At 32.9% G+C, this 18,366-nt stretch overlaps 1 protein-coding gene across 1 annotated transcript; it reads left to right on the forward strand.

Annotated features, from left to right (window-relative positions):
- Nucleotides 1–1,787: 1,787 nt before the first annotated feature.
- On the forward strand, nucleotides 1,788–16,857 carry LOC134269421 (DNA repair and recombination protein RAD54-like; the record flags this gene model as incomplete). Its single annotated transcript, XM_062751609.1, is given in 20 exon segments — nucleotides 1,788–1,868; nucleotides 2,038–2,142; nucleotides 2,353–2,413; nucleotides 2,840–2,975; nucleotides 3,342–3,411; nucleotides 3,768–3,845; nucleotides 4,188–4,235; nucleotides 6,580–6,648; nucleotides 7,925–8,018; nucleotides 8,178–8,302; nucleotides 8,776–8,926; nucleotides 9,749–9,855; nucleotides 10,846–10,918; nucleotides 11,482–11,631; nucleotides 13,449–13,509; nucleotides 13,511–13,687; nucleotides 14,117–14,195; nucleotides 14,998–15,177; nucleotides 15,804–15,967; nucleotides 16,360–16,857. Coding segments are annotated over 20 exon segments (2,211 nt in total), but the record flags the coding sequence as incomplete, so codon positions are not given.
- Between the last annotated feature and the right edge of the window lie 1,509 nt (nucleotides 16,858–18,366).

Raw genomic sequence — 18,366 nt, forward strand, 5'->3', positions numbered from 1 at the left:
TTTTATTCAAAAAAACTTTCGGGGCATTTATTATTTTTTAAGCACATTTTTTCGAGAGCTGTGTAATTAAATTGGAAATTTCAAAGAAATTGGAAATGGGGAATTGTAAACACACACTATCCACATATCCGATGAAAATGTTAAATAATGTTTGTTTAATTTATGATTGCCCAAGCTATATATCAAAATGTCTTTTATGTAAGATTATTGTTTTAATAATTATCGAACTTTAAAACTTCACAGCTATGCAAATACTGTGTGTTCCTAAGCATTTGAAATTCCTAGATTTTATAAATATAATTAGTACAAGTCAATTAAATAATTTTCATAGTCCAGTATAGCGTTGCATAATTTACCACATACAATAACAAAAAAAAACGTCAGTGATTGAGAAATAATTATCGCGGTATGTAATTAATAACTGTGGAAAATTATTTATATACTGTGACTCTTATTGAGCTCTTATTTGTCTGAAAACGTACACTATTCAGCTGCATAGTTTGAGGAAGGACCCTTTTTCAATTTTGAGATGAAAATTTCATTATCACCACATATTTTGCATTTATTTAATATTCGAATGTTGTTTCATTATTCTATCGTCGGCCCATTCGACTGACAGTTGAATGGTCGACTATTCGTTGCCATCCCTAATATTTATTGTATTTTTATCATAAGGACTTAAAATTTGATCAAAATATAATGTATTTTAGCCATTTGAAGAAATGTTTACATTTTGTTCTTACTGCACTAAAGCCCCTAAGGTGGCCGGACATCCCCCTTAAATTATGCAATATGATTATGCTATCAATGGATTTAGTTTCACCTATGTGAACTAAAGCAGTTTCTTCTCTTTTTGATTTACTATGAGATTCTTGCCTTATAAATAAAAACGATTTAGACCTATATCTTAGAAATGATAGACTGTGGACAGCCAGGTTTATTTCTCAGAGATGTTAATTGCAACCTGCAATACAGAATTCAGGCTATATTTTAGAATTAAATGATAAAACCACACTCTTTGTAACAGTAAACAAGAAAAGCTTACTTTCTGTTTTCTGTCTCCATCAATTCTTTAAGAGGTAGTCTTTTTCACAGGGGCTTGCTCCAAAAGTGTAATAATAATTTGATAAAAATCATATCAGAATACTAAAACAACATGTATATGATTTATTATACAATTACACTCTTTTGGTGTTGAATATGGTTTGTTATTCACCAGAAAAATATTCATATTGACCGAGGCGAAGCCGAGGTCAATATGGATATGTTTCTGGTGAATAACAAACCATATTCAATACCAAAAGAGTCCATAATTGTTTTATTATATAGTCCAGGATTTGAATAAATAAGACATTGAAGACTGAATGACGACAGCACTTTCATTAACTTACATCGTTGAAAAAAATGCCAAGATTACAATTTGTCACCTCCCTGTTATCCTTTCCGAGTTTCGCCTTGTAAGACATCCAAATGTTTAAAAATAATCCTGAAATAGGTTTGTATAATATTTTTCCTGCTCAGATACGTAGCTCGCTGCGGCCGTTGCAACCATTGTTTACAACGTTGTTTGAGGTATTGATTATGACGTCACAATGCAGCTGCACGCGCAATTAGTCAATTACCCCCCGGTGAATACGGCCTCAAATCCAGTGAATATGTAGTGTTATGAACTGTTAGCACTTGTATAGATTATATTGGGAATATGAATAGACTATATAATAAAAATAATTATGACACATCGGGAGAAGGCCCCTGCATTCATGTTTTTTTTATTATTATTTTAACAGAGAAGAAGTCAGGCCCCTAGCCAGAGGCTTACGGTACCCGTTTCATTCCCCCGACATGTACAAGAGAAAATTAAACCTGCGGTGGGTATTATTTATTACCCGGTATAATTAAACACTCCTTTCTTTTATGTTTCAGAATACATGATTTTCTGTGTTAGTTTTAAAGATGGTGTTGACTGATTTTGGAAAATTCAAGATACACATCTATCTCTGTATGTGTCAAATTATGTTGATTTTCTTTAAATTATAGGTGAAGAGACCTCGCTATGAAGATGACAATGACAGAGATGAAAGGCAACCCTTGTCAACAATCACCAACATACCCTCAGTCAGTTATCCAGATGCAAGGGTTCATGTAAGTCACACAGGTGTCTAAAGTCAAGAACAGATTTAGCAACCCTTGTATTCAATTTTCATTGATTTAAGAGTAAATTTATCTGAAATAGAGGAATAAATGTGAATTTGTATCAGAATTATCATTAAACATTTATTTACTATATTTGTTTCTAATATTTCTTCTTACTTTCCAATAAAATTGTTCTGTGATTTTCTTAAAAATTAATAGGAAGAATTTATCAGGAAGATATTATCCAAGCCATTTAAGGTCCCTATACCTAATTACAAAGGTCAGTATAAATGTGTGTGTTTCCTTAGAGTAAGTTTTAAAACCTTCAGCATCATGATACCATTGAATGCATTTATACAAAATATATTTCTTAGACAGACAAACTTTGTCACTTCTTCATAGAATTTTTCAGTAAATAATACCGTAAAAGTATAATTTTTAGCGAGGATTTAATTTTGGCATTATTAGCGAGGGTGCTGTGATTGCTAAAATTGAATATCGCTAAAAATTAATTGCGTTTTATTTGTAATAGCTTCTTAAATGTGCATTTTAAAATCGCTAAAATAACATCTCGCTAAAAATAAATTACCAGATTTTAAGGACAAATCGCTAAAGTTGCGTCTCTCTAAAAATTCCACTTACACAGTAATACAAGGAGACCATCCTAAATATTGGAGAGTACAAATTCAGTATATTTTGTTTTAAGGACCACTTGCTGGTAGAGCACTTGGAATAAGACGACAAGGTACAAGACAATCTCTCCATGATCCCAATGAAGAAGGGGCATTAATTCTCTACTCTCCTCCTGAGTTATCTGCCCATGAACAACTAAAGGCTGATTTGTAAGTAAACTATTCGGTAATGATTGAATGTCTGTATAATTTGCTAAAATTATCAAAAGTCAATTTTGTAGATTATTTATTAAGACATGAATCAGCATTTTAGCATATTCTTACTATGAATGTATATTGTGAACTCAATATAATAATATGGCATGTTTTGAGACCTGTGTTGCTGGACCCATTCCCAATCCAAAAATAATCATTTTTTTTCTAATTTCAAACTTCTTTTCAATTAAAGTCCTTGAATAATTTAAGAGACATAAATACATGTATTTGCATGATGAACAAGTGAGAAAAAAAGTTCATGTCCATCTCTGTAAAGGAAATCTGTATCTAGAATCTTTATGTTTCTGTGTGTATTTACAGGGACAAGCAGCCAGTTCATGTAGTGGTGGATCCAGTGTTATCCAAAGTCTTGAGGCCTCATCAAAGGGAGGTCAGTGGCATCATACTACATTTGTAGGGTTTTCTTTTTATTGAAAATGACCATACTCTGAAGCTCAAGTTACTAATCACTGACAGAATACTGTTATTTATCAATTTCTTTTCTTTCTCCAGCATTTGTTTGATTTAATTTATAATGATAAATTAATTTTAAAAAATCAGAAATCCTCTTATGTCTTAAGCAAGTAACAATTATTTTTTCCTATTGTGGAATTTTTTATGAAAGCCTGATTGGATATTATATATACATCTCTTTTCTTTCCTGGTAAATTAAGGTTTCAGTGATATGCCTCTCCATATGTACAGTTTGGAAAATATTTCAAAGTTTTTGTTTTACTACATTGACAGGGTGTAAAGTTCATGTATGACTGTGTCACGGGCCAGAGAATTCCTGACAACTTTGGTTGCATTATGGCGGATGAAATGGTATACAAGTCCGATTTGTTGTTCCATAAAAAATTGGTTAATAGTGGCTGCCATTGTTATTGTCAAAAGTTCTAAAGATATTTCATTACTCTCATTTTCACAGATAGGTATTTTGTGTTGTAAATGTATTATTTGTTCAGCAGGATTGTGGTCAATTACTTTCAAAAGTAATCAGTAAAATTATAATTTCGTTGGATTTTTTAAAGTAATCAATTACATTGGATAAGTTATTTGTTCAATATTCTTACATTTAGTTTCATGTATTTGTTAAATGTTACTGATTATGCCTACACTTACATGTATGTGTGTCAGTTAATTCTTATTTGATTTTTTTTTTTACAGGGATTGGGCAAAACTCTGCAATGTATAACTTTAATGTGGACCCTTTTGGTTTGTATTCATTTTTAGCTCTACTGGTCAGAGACCAGAAGAGCTTATGCGATAGTAATGCGTCCGGCGTCCGTCCGTCTGTCCGTCTGTCTGTCCGTCTGTCTGTAAACAATTTTTCAAAATGCTACTCCTCCTACAGTTTTGGTCTAATTTCAATATAACTTGGCACACAAGTAGACTACACTAAGATACATAATTCTGTGTATCGGTTTTTGATTTTGATGAACGGTGTTGCCGTGGTTACTAAAAATAGAAATTTCTGTGAAATTCTTTCAAAATGCTACTCCTCCTACAGTTTTGGTTTGATTTCAGTATAACTTGGCACACAAGTAGACTACACTGAGATACATAATTCTGTATATCGGTTTTTGATTTTGATGAACGGTGTTGCCGTGGTTACTAAAAATAGAAATTTCTGTGAAATTTTTTCAAAATGCTACTCCTCCTACAGTTTTGGTTTGATTTCATTATAACTTGGCACACAAGTAGAATACACTAAGATACATAATTCTATTTATCGGTTTTTGATTTCTATGAACGGTGTTGCCATGGTTACTAAAAATAGAAATATCTGTAAAATTGTTTCAAAATGCTACTCCTCCTACAGTTTTGGTCTGATTTCAAGGGCAGGGGATGCTCACTCCTCCATGGCACCTGATCCCACCTCTGATGTTTCGGAGGTCCGTGTTTGCTCTGCTCTTATTTTGTATGTTTGTTTGATGGACGTTGAGATTGAATACTGTTCGTTATTTCCATATCCTTCTTCAATATAACTTGGCACATAAGTAGAATACACTAAGATACATAATTCTGTGTATCGAATTTTAATTTTGATGAACGGTGTTGCCATGGTTACTAAAAATAGAAATGTCTGTAAAATTGTTTCAAAATGCTACTCCTCCTACAGTTTTGGTCTGATTTCAATATAACTTGGCACACAAGTAGACTACACTAAGAACATAAAGAGACTTTATCAACGATCATTATTCTATTTAGTTTCAAATCCCAGCTGCTTAAGTACTTTTCTCTTCCTTTGCTATAAGTTCAAACCAGTAGAGCTTCAGTCTCGACCGAGACTTCTGGTTCTAAAATATTTTGATAAGTATCAAAATATGTATACCTTATGTTTGATCCAAAGGCACCTGACATTACTTATTTTTAGCTCTACTGGTCAGAGACCAGAAGAGCTTATGCAATAGTAATGCGTCCGGCGTGCGTCCGTCCGTCTGTCTGTCTGTCTGTCTGTAATCAATTTTTCAAAATGCTACTCCTCCTACAGTTTTGGTATAATTTCAATATAACTTGGCACACAAGTAGACTACACTAAGATACATAATTCTATGTATCGGTTTTGGATTTTGATGAACGGTGTTGCCGTGGTTACTAAAAATAGAATTTTCTATGAAATTCTTTCAAAATGCTACTCCTCCTACAGATTTGGTCCGATTTCAATATAACTTGGCACACAAGTAGACTACATGAAGATACATAATTCTGTGTATCGGTTTTGGATTTTGATGAACGGTGTTGCCGTGGTTACTAAAAATAGAAATTTCTGTGAAATTCTTTCAAAATGCTACTCCTCCTACAGTTTTGGTCTGATTTCAATATAACTTGGCACATGAGTAGACTACACTAAGATACATAATTCTGGATATCGGTTTTGGATTTTGATGAACGTTATTGCCTTGGTTACTAAATATAGAAATTTCTGTTAAATACTCTCAAAATGCTACTCCTCCTACAGTTTTGGTCTGATTTCAATATAACTTGGCACATGAGTAGACTACACTAAGATACAAAATTTTGAATATCGGTTTTTGATTTCGATGAACATTATTGCCTTGGTTACTAAATATAGAAATTTCTGTTAAATACTCTCAAAATGCTACGTCTCCAAATACATGCAGTTTTAGTCTGATTATAATACAATGTGACATGCAAGTAGACTTCACCAAGAACATAAAGAGACTTTAAATCAAGGATCATTATTCTATTTATTTAAGTACTTTTCTCTTCCTTTGCTATAAGTACAAACCAGTAGAGCTTCAGTCTAATGAAACAAATATACACATACCTAATATTAGGTATGTTTATATTTTTTTTATTAAAAGAAAAGTAAGTACATGTAACTTTCAGGTGCCTGTGGTTTGATCAAAGTTTCATGCTATTCTGTTTCATATCATATACTGAAGTAGAGAAATGCTTCTTATTGAATTATAATGCATGTACATGTACTTCCATAATTATTTATAATATGTTAGGACAAGTTTAATTTGAAATGAATACATGTACCGGTACTTATAAGTGAGGAGGATACAGAATATTTTTTGGTCATTTCCAGAGGCAGAGTCCTGACTGTTGTCCACTCATTGATAAAGTGGTAGTGGTCACTCCCAGTAGTCTGGTCAAGGTATGCAATGTAACGTTTCATATACAGAAACTCAACTTAAGCACAAGTACAGTAAATCATGCTTATAGTAAACATGCTTTTAATGAATTGATGCTTACAACAGAGTGGATTTCATTCTCCGTGTGTTTTAAACATACTTTGATGCTAAAGGATATAACAAGTAAGGTTTATAACCTATGTATGTATGGCTTATTTAAATTTAAAGTTTTTGAGATTGAGTGAACAAATGATTCTGTACAAATTTTATTTTAAAAGTCTGTAATGCTTTAAAATTACCTGAAATAAGATTTTGATGCAGTTTGAGTTCAATACATGCTTTTAGAAGTATCCAATGAAATGCTTTCAATGCTTTATCCATCTCTTTGATAATAGACTAAACTGAATCTTGATTTTTATGGCGTCGGGCTTGCCCGATCGTCATCTAGCGATCAGTCAAGTTTACGCGACCGCACGTGTCAGTGGATGCATCCGCAATAGAAAATAGCAACAGCTGTAAACCAATTTCTTTTAAAACGTTCACAATGAATAATAGCTTGAATATAAAATTAAATCAATTGTATCTTCAATTAATACTACTACAAAACAACGATATTATGTTTAATTTTTACGCAAGAAAAACGTTATGGTTGTTGCGGATGAATTTCTACTGAGAGGGTGCGTCGAATGACATGAATCACATTCTGGGACCGATTACTGTAATACAAACAATCTTAGATACGGTAAAATAATTACAAAATAAACACGAATACAACAAGACTATAAAGATTGAATTTCTTAATCTTAGCTTTACTTTTACGATCTTCAATCCAATTTTAGCTGAACAACCTACGATATTGACCAGTAATGCCAGTATTACTGTATTTATCCATTTCCTCCATTTGTTTACCGCGCCTTATCGTAAGTCGATCGTACTTGTAACATTAGAGTCATGGTTGTAGTTAAGATGCAATCACTATACAAAGAACAACACTCTGACAATGGCAATTAATTAAAATAATTTATGAAACCCTTCATATGTCTTCGATTGACTGAAAAGAAATTAGATTGATATAGATGATGGACATTTCTGACGATGTCTGGTCAATTCGAACCCTGACTCATTCGGACCAGGACACAAGGCTATCAGGCCCTATACTGTATTTGTGTTAAGACTATTTTTTTTAAATTTTATTATTATGTTACTGGAGTCACTCACTTGACCTATTTGCAGATCTTTTGAAATTGTTTTTCTTGTTCGACGCCATTGAAGCCTTTCAGGCTTTTGATTTTTTTCCAGAACTGGTACAATGAAGTTCAGAAATGGTTAGGGGGAAAAATCAACTGTTTGGCCATTGATTCTGGAGTCAAAAGTGAAATAGACAGGCAACTGAGTAGGTGCAAATAAAACCCTGAATAGATGTTAATCAAATGAAACTGAAACTTTGTTTTGCTGTGAATGCATATTTGTATAGAATTTGTTGAAGCAGATCAGTTTTGTAATATATGACTTGAATAATATTTTGATTGTAATTTAAATTTTTTTTCCCTAGATCAATTTATGCAGCTTCAGGGAAAGAGAAATCCACATCCAATTTTATTTATTTCCTATGAAACCTTTCGTCTTCACAGTGCTGTGATGCATAAAGGAAACGTTGGTCTAGTCATTTGTGATGAGGTAAGCTCTCAGCAAGTTATAAACTACATGTACCTGTACATGAAAAAATACTCCTTGTTTTTTCATGTAGATGTAAAAGTGAAATTACACTATACATATATTGACACATGGTATGAAATCTGAGGTACAATTACATGTTTCATAAATAATAAAGATTCAAAAGCATTTACTTGCTAACTTATTTATAACAAAGAAACAGGTGAAAATTTAAATTGAAAGATATACATGTAAGTAAAACATGTTTAGATTATTTTATACATTGATTGTAATTTTTACAATTATCTACTTTTTCTTTAATGTTAAGTGCAACTTTTCGTGGTTTGCAATAGGCATACCTGTAAATGTGAGATTCTAAAGGAATTTCCTAAAATTATGAAGAACCAATATTGAATAGAAGACATCTTAAAGTAGATTCATGTGTTCTTCTGTTACCAGTACTTGTACCAAACCGTCCTTCAATTTTTCATTCGTAGGGACACCGGCTGAAGAACTCTGAGAACCAGACTTACCAGGCCCTGAATGGACTGAAGGCCAGGAGGCGTGTCCTGTTGTCAGGGACTCCTATACAGAATGACTTATTGGAGTACTTCAGTCTCGTCCACTTTGTCAATGGAGGAATTCTGGGTAATTTTTGTCCTAATGTTTTCTATATTTTTTTTATCAGAAAATTTCATTGATCTTTTTTTTCTTTGTTAGAAAGAATTATATGAGTCAAGCTAAGAAGTAATGCTGTAAAAAAGAGTAGTTAGTATTAAGCAGGAGAATCATAAATTATCATCCCTTATTATTGAACATCACCAGAAAAGGACCATCTTTAATTTAAATTTTTTTATTATTATTACATAATTTTTTTAGAAAAGCATGTAAATAACTGATTTTTTTAACGAGGCTAGGGGGTGGCAGCCATTTTTAGACTATTTCAATCTCCTTTAAAAGGAGAGCTCTATATAAAGATATACAAAATGATAAAATTTTAAAACTAAAATATATGATTTTTTTCTTTGCCAAATGATAGTTGACAGCTAAATATACCGTATCTAAAAAAATAAGTTAAATCTGGTGGTTAATTTAGGATTAAATTTTTGACCCGCCAGCCTCCTTAAAAGATGTGCTTACTGTAGAATCATTATTATTCATGGACCATTGTTCATGGATTTTGTGGGTCACCCTTACCCACGAATTTACATCCCCTCGAATATACATTTTGTTAACATATTGATTCATTGAACCATCGTATATATTTCCGAGTAACCCATGAAATCACATCCCCACGAACAGGTAAAATTTTGCTTACCCACGAACATTGAACCCCCACGAATTAAAATGATTCCACAGTATTAGTTTTTAAGTTGTAACATATTGCATATTACATAAATAAATTTTTTGTCCATATGTAGTAAACTATTCCTAACGTGAATACATTATCTTATGATTCTGTTTTCAAAGGTACTGCCCAGGAGTTTAAGAGGCGTTTTGAGACTCCCATACTTAGAGGTAGAGATGCTGATGCCAGTGATGCTGACCATAAAAAGGGCCAGGAAAAGTTACAAGAAGTAAGCTTTGTTGGAAAATGTTATACACTTCATTACATTTCTTTATCCTTTGTGTTGATGAATTACAGTAAAACTCGGTTATAGCGAAGTCCTAGGGACCTGTGAATCGAATTCGCTTTATCCGTAATTCGTTATAACCATATAACGAATTCGTAAAACATATAAAGCGAATTCGCAATATGCATGTTTTCCTTCAAGTATTACTACCAAATATGTTAGGGAAACAAATATTACAAAACATACCTTCGATAACTAAGGTTTTATTTTGAATTGATAACTAAGGTTTTATTTTGAATTGAATTATATATACAATTCCATGAATAAAAATAAGTCAGTTCAATTTGTCAAATTTTGAGGTCTTTGAAAGTTCGTTATAAAAGATGTAAATCTCATTATATTTAACTTCAACGGGACCCAAAATCAGTTTGCTATATCCGTAAATTTGTTATATCAGAGTTCGGTATAACCGTAAAATTTTACAAGGATTTATTAAGAATTTTGCCGGGGACCCAGAAAAACTTCGCTATATACGTGAATTCGCTTTATCCGTGTTCGTACTAAATGAGTTTTACTGTAATAATATGTGATGACTTTCAGATTTTATCAACAACAACAAAAAATTAAAAACAAAAATTCTTTATGTACTGTAAACATATTTTATTTCCATTGGGTAATTTTTTCTTTGGAATTATAATTTTGGTTCAATGAGTGGTAGGAAATCAGATAGGCAAATTTATTGGAATGACACTGTATTTCTTTACTGCACTCTAATTACTCCCTGACAAGGCTTTCCAGAAAATCTTATCTCATACATACATGTAACGTAAATTAATCCAAAGCAGAAAAAGTATGTTTCCAGCAATTCATGTATAAATCAAAAGATTAAGAATATCCAAGGGAATATTGAAAGTCAGTTCTTCCATTGGGATGAACATCAGTGAAGAGTATTCAGATAAAATAGGAATCTGCAGATGTTGTAATATTTTGTAGTTGGCAGACATTGTGAACAAGTGCATCATTAGAAGAACTCAAGCCCTCCTGACCAGATATTTACCAGTTAAAGGTTTGTCTGATAATTTCAAAACATGATTCTCAGTGAAGCAATTTAAACCCTCCTGAAGAAAATACTGTATACAGGGTTATTTTCGCCTTGTGTTATTTTTGCCCTTTTGCACTTGCAAACAATTTTGTCCCGTTTTAAATTCGCCCTGTCATAGTTCTGTTTAAGAAATTCTACTGTGTAATTTTAATTCGCCCCATTTTAAATTCGCCCAATCAAGAAGAGGGCGAAAGGGGCGAAAATAAAACGGGGGCGAAAATTTTCCTGTATACAGTAAGTTATTAATAAAATTTTATCCCCACAAATCTTCACATTGTAGCAATCCATGTACTTACTTACTTAGGCCTCTTCGTGCCAGGTGGCACATAAGGCAGCCACACAGTCCCTCCACCCAGTCCTATCCTTTGCTAATCCACATTCTATGTAGCAATCCACATACAATCACAATATTTACCCCCTCTGTCAAATAAATAAAAATGTCTTATAGTTTCAAAAAGTATCTAGAGTTATTAACTACAAAATAATTCCTCTGTCGCAGAGTTAATTGCCTTCTTTTTCATTTCCAGTTGAACAGATAGTATGCTGTCGTTTGACACAGATGCAGTCTGAGTTATATAAACTCTTGGTTAGATCTAAATGTTACGAGGTGGAACAAGAGGAGAAATCTTCCTCCAGTACTCTGGCGTTCATTACACAGCTGAAAAAACTCTGTAATCGTAAGTCAACCAGAGCTAAATGAAAGTATATATGTTTTAATTATTACTTTGAATTTTAAAATGAAGACATGAATAAAAGTTAAATCTGCAGTGCATGTTTATGCGGAAGAGTAAAATTGCTAAAGCTATTGTGATATTTGAGGTGCTATTTCTGATATAATAGTAAGAATCAATGAAACATATGGAGATAACGAACAGTATTCCAAATCAAAAGTCCATAAAACAATACAAAATAGGAGCAGAGCAAACACAGACCTCCAAAACATCAGAGGTGGGAACAGGTGCCATGGAGGAGTGAGCATCCCCTGCCAATCAGTCACACCCGCCTTGTGCCCCTTGTCATGATCGGGAAACAACAGAAAAATCTGTCATCTGTTGAAACTGGTTCACATGCATATATGATTTGTTTCATAAATATAGATATATGCAATAAAATTGGTAGTACATGTATGTTTAATGTTTTGTTCATATCACAGAGAAACAATTTTAACTAAAAATAATTGTAAGTCTGTATATTTACTAAAAATAAAAATACAATTTTGAAAAAAAAAAAAAAAAAAAGCAACACCTTTTGTATCGGTATATGGTTTTAAAAAATGGTTGAGAAATACCATAAAGCGTTTTTTTTTTACATGTACATGTATACAAAACATACTGAATTTTAAAATACTTCAAGTATTTTTCATTACATATAGTGAAATTCACTGTTTACATGTATTTAATTTCTTCGTGATATATTTCAGTACGTAAAATAGTTTCTTGAATAAATTTATTGTTTATGGCATCATTGTTCGTGAAACGTTCACAATTTATACCGTATAATCATTTTTCAGCAAACTTTGCAGATCGAGATCATCAAAATAATATCGTATTCGGCGTACTTTCACAACTACCGCTTTCGTGGCAAAGCCTGACTAAATGATTTTTTACAAAACAACAGAACAAAAATTGTAACAGTTCATACTAAAATTATTTGTTCATTTAATTCTAATTTAATTATTTAATTGTGTGTACCTTGTCTGGCTTTGTATGCTTTACAACAAACATACCGCACGCACCTGTGGCGGTATATCGAGATAATTGACACTTAAAAATGGACGTTTGTTTTGAAAACAGAACTGCGAATTTGGCGTTATAAAGAGAATTTTATATAGCAGGAAAAACGTTCATTGTAGAAAATATATTGATTTACCATGTTTTAAAAAATAAAAAAAGTACTGAATAACTTTCATATAGTGAAATTCATACATGTATTTAATTGGGTAACCAACTGACATCAAATGTGAGAATACTGGTTATAGATCATCTGTAGTGTCCTGTGTTTACATGTGGTGGTAATTTTTTTTTTAAAAAAAATTTTTGTAAAATTTAAATGGGTAACCAACTGACATCATTGTGAGATACTTTAGATCATCTGTAGTGTCCTGTGTTTACATGTGGTGGAATTTTTTTTTTAATTTTTGAAGTCAATTGAATTTGTTGTCTACAAATTAAAATTTTCTGGCTGTGGGGATGTATTTTTTATATGGGTACAGAAAGTAAATATTTATGAGATGTAAATATGTGGGTGGAGATCAGCCAAAAATTCCATGAAGTTCAACAAAACTATGATGATTCCACAATATTGGATCACACCTGACAATTTTTGGCCGTGAGTTTAAATCTTCATTTATATACTTGCTGTTGCATTTTCTTTGATAAGTATATTAGACATGGGGAATTATCTGGTTGAATTTTTCTTCCCAATAGCTTGTAAAAATTATGATGGCAACATCATTTTCAGAGATTAAAACTAAAAATTTCAAGTAATTTGTTAGATTATGATAACATTTTTGTGTTATATAATATAGAGAAGCTACTAGGTAAGAATCCAAATTTACATGCTCTACATTTTCTATGGGCATTACTCTTCACATATTTACTTGGTTTTAGGTAAAGTGCTAGTACTTGACCGCTTGCTGGCCCTGATAAAAGCCCAGACAAGCGACAAAGTGGTTCTGGTATCTAACTATACACAGACTCTGGACCTGTTTGAAACCCTTTGTCATCAAAGAAGGTAAGCCGACAGACAGAATTGTCTGACTACCATATTGATTTGTAGATTGAAAAATGAAGAATATTTTCAAATTGACTGTGTTTACAAGTTATCATTTGCTGCAAAATTAATCTTATTGTGAATATGATTAGTAGATCAGAGAAGTATCTGCAGGCACATGACTATTGTATGAAATTAAAACCACCACACTTTTAGAAAAACTTGTTTGTTTTTTCTTCCAAAAAGTTTTAGCTTTGTGGAATTAAAATGAATTATATTCATGCATTTATATTCTAAGCCAACGATACTGAGTTTTATTACAATACCCAGTGTGCATAGTTTTGATGATATGATTAATGATATTTTGCAAGTTATTTATTTAAGGAAATTAAGATTTAGATATGTTATGCTGTTTGTAAATTTGAATAATTAGACTGTTGTCTGTTACAGGTATCTATATGTACGTCTTGATGGATCAATGACCATTAAGAAAAGAGCAAAGGTTGTAGAGCAGTTCAACAATCCGTCCGTAAGTAATGTGTTTTGTTACAGGAATCAACCCTTATTATACACAATGCAACAAGATGCGGAAGGTATAATATTTTTTACCCGTCCGTCAGTCATGTTTTTTTTGTCAGCACATCTCCTCATAAACTGCTGCACAGAATTTGGTCAAACTTTGCAGATATTTAGGACACAATGTGTAGATGTGCATATTACCAGGAAATTGGGATTCCTTTATTTTTCCTGGCAATTTCAGCACTTTGAATTTTTGGGGGAGCTTGGGGTATGTGAGCTTGCTCACTTTTTCTTTCATTACCCAGGAAAGTACACTTCTGTTTGAGTTTCAGAATTGGGAAGCAGGACTTGAAATTATAGCATTACCTATACATGTATGGCACAATATTATTTAACACTATTACTGTAAACTAATGATTATTTGCGTCATCTTTTATTAGTGATTCTGCAGTTTAAAATCAATCTGCTATTATAAATTTTGGTGAACTAGAAAAATTTCTGTACAATTACTGGTATCTTGTAATCAATATAAACAAATATAGGCTATACTGTGAGCTATAGAAAGTCGCTGAACTAACAGATATTTATCGCAAACAAATAAAACCTCATTTACAGTATTTCTTCTGTTTCATGTATTGGTTGGAAAATTTTTAATTTGATCATGTGCATTATAGCAATCCTATTGTGAGCTTTGTGAAATATATGTAATGTTTCACCTTACTTGCAAAAAATGACTTAATGTTGCAGTGTACCTGGGATACAAGATTATAATTTGAATTTATTGCCTTTAACAAAATCTATTTCTTTTTTAGTCACCAGAGTTCATATTCATGCTGAGCAGCAAAGCTGGTGGGTGTGGCTTAAATTTGATTGGAGCCAATCGTCTGGTGATGTTTGATCCTGACTGGAATCCAGCCAATGATGAACAAGCAATGGCCAGGTGTTGGAGAGATGGACAGAAGAAGCAGTGCTACATATATAGACTCATTGCTGTAAATAATACAGATCTCTTAAAGTTCATGCCAAGAGTGCTTAAATATGATATGCATGTTAAGTGACAGATAGTGTTCAAATTGCATGCACATTTTCTTTCAAGAGTGCTTAAATATGATATGCATGTTAAGTGAGAGACAGTGTTCAAATTACATAATGAAAAGATAAAGCATTATTTCACATGTTAATTGGTCTTCCACATATTCAAGATTAATTTTTTTTATGTTCAAATTCTTTTTTATCAATCCTCATTACTTGTGTCCTTCTTCTCTGGAACAGCAAGATAATTTCCCAAGGTTTTTTTCTCTTCCTTGATTTCATTTTAACATATTACATATGTAAACATTTTAATGAAAATGTGTTTAAAACTGTAAAGAGATCAGTAAGGTCCATAATACTGTAGATCACTAAATTTTCTCGACACCTTATTTTTGTGAGATAGTCATTGACTCTTCATTAGTAAGACATAATTTTCACAAATTGTTGTTATTCCTCGATATATAATCGTAAGGAATACTTTTATACAAGAGAATGAAATTTTCAAGAGTTAATTGTTTCATGAAAATAAAGTTCCTGCAAATAAAAATTGATTCACAGTATTAACAAAATCTTCACATTCTTGTAGACTGGCACGATAGAGGAGAAGATTTTCCAACGACAGACCCACAAGAAGGCCCTGAGCAGCTGTGTAGTGGACAAAGAGGAAGATGTGGAGAGACACTTCAGTCGGGAGCAGCTCCGAGACTTGTTCCGGCTCAACGAAGACACCATCAGCGATACTCATGAAAAGTAAGAGATCTGTCAGATGTTTGGGTCATGAGCTGATTTATGCAATCCTCAAAAAGTTTGAAATAATGGAGAAATTTTATAAAAAATATACAATAGGTGAAATTTTGGATAAAAAAATCAATTGTGGTTGATCAAAGTATCAAGAATATTATAGATATATCGAATTTATTTGGAAGTCCAAACCACTTAACCACTTTATTCTTTAAGTATTTTACCCTCATTATCTTAAAATCTTGAGTTTGTTCTTGTTCCTGTTCAAGTTCATAGGTAGTGAGATTTGAGTGTATATACAATGTATATTTATGGTTACAATGTGTATTTTTAACATCCCAATTGAGTTATCGAAGAGTTATCTTTTATCTGTATTTACATGGTATTTTTGCTTTTTTAAGGTTTAAGTGCAAAAGATGTGTGAATAACATTCAAGTTCGAGGCCCCCCAGAGGGTAGTGATACAAATTCAGACTTGTCTCAGTGGCAGCACTCAGCCGATAAAAAAGGACTAGTGGACGTGGTCCTCAAAGGGGCCTGGGACGAAACCATCTCCTTCACATTTCACCAAAAATCTCACGAGGAGCAACGGAAGACAGTGTGACCAGTCCTTTGTTTTATATGTGTGTTTTATACAGATTATCAGAGAAACAAGAGAAAACGGAAAAAAAGAAGAAATTTCAGAGAGTGGGAATGAAGTCTGTGTTTTATATCACTAGTCAAAGCTAGAGGAAATGTTAATTTTATATTGCTTGAAAAAAAAGTTTTTGTTGAGATAAATGATTATTGAACATAGTCTACCAGGTAAATAGAAAGTTCAGATTCAAAATCATCAAGAGAAATGGTGAATGAGAAATATGCAATAAGTGTGATAAGAAAGTGGGAAATGAATTTTTGGTAAATGTACTGTAGGAAGTATGTATCCAATAAATTATCAAGATCATTTTCATGTTTTATTCATCAAGTCATCATGAATTGCTTGCGTAATGGTCTGAAGGAAGCTCTAAACACAACTAGCTGAAGAATGCTATTTCCATGGTATTGTACAGGGGGATAATTTTACTGTTGTAATATTATGTTGTTCCCAAAAAAATTGCCCTACTGCTTTTTTCCAAACAATGTAAATTTTGTAAAAAAGTTTTCGTTGAAGACCAGTTCCATCACCCCACATACCTGTTTTGCACAATTTTTTATTGCAAAATTGTCATATCCTCCTGTTTTTCTAACGTTGTCTCCCTTTCTGTGTGCAAGAGTGTAATCAATTTTAAACTAAGAAAGTCTCTTCTCAATTACGTGTCTTCACGTCCTACTAGAAAAAGACTGATTGTAAGCAAACAAGTAATACTTTTATGATAATTGTTATACCTTTAGAAAATTTGTTCCTATAAAAATATTTGCGAAAAAAGTCTAACATTTCTGCTGAGCGGGCATAAACAAATCGATGTTTGACCGCTGAGTGAGATGTTGAACCGGTCGATGATTGATTGATTGTGTATTGTTTAATGTCCCTCTCTAGAATTTTTTACTCATATGGAGACGCCAACATTTGCCGGTGGAGAGCTGCAAATTTTGTCCTACACTCGGCACTGAGGGCCATTGAGCAGGGAGGGATCTTTTTCGTGCCAGCACCTACTGCGACACGGGACCTCGGTTTATACGGTCTCATCCGAAGGACCGGTCTCCACGTCCCACAGTGGAATTCGAACCCGCGACATAAGGATTGACTCTTTACTTCGCAAATCTAGAACAGACGCTCTCGCGGGCGACTTAAGAGAAGCGGTCGATGAGATGTTGGAACAGTGACGGAGCTGGTTTACATCAGGGAAGATAGTACAATACGCATGTGTGTCAAAAAATATTAAAGTAATAAAATAGAAGGTACTAGTATAACAAAACACTTATCAAGTGTCTTGTCGGGCAAAATGCGTTTTTTTTAACCCACGAACAAAATTTGGCTGACAGTCTCAGGCTAACAGTTTGGTTCTGGAGTCCGACAAAACGCATGTTGCCCTCGAACTCAGTCAATAAGTGTATAATATTGTGACTTCAAATTTTAGAACTATCATCAACTGCCCACATCGATATGCATGAGCATGTTCTACGCACAGATCAATTTTGAAATAGGCAGTTATTGATAAATATTTCCATTTCTAATTTTTTTTCTCTGTGATAACTCTTTGAAAGTTAGGGGTAGTTTATTTCTTGATAATTCTGCCGGAATGTAAATTAGGCAGGTCGATAGGTCGGGAGCTAAGGAGGCCTAATACGCATGCAATTCTCGTGCGCATCTGTCTCTGTGTCTGACGCTAAGGAGGCCGAATATGCATGTAAATCTCTTGCGGCTGCCTAGGTGTTTGACGTCGGTTGTTCGAGGACTATTGAAATTGGCATGGAAGTCATCAAGTGATT

The sequence above is a fragment of the Saccostrea cucullata genome, unplaced genomic scaffold (assembly GCF_032062105.1).
Source record: "Saccostrea cucullata isolate Sc308-1 unplaced genomic scaffold, CSIRO_AGI_Scuc_v1 ctg977, whole genome shotgun sequence".
Classification (NCBI taxonomy): domain Eukaryota; kingdom Metazoa; phylum Mollusca; class Bivalvia; order Ostreida; family Ostreidae; genus Saccostrea; species Saccostrea cuccullata.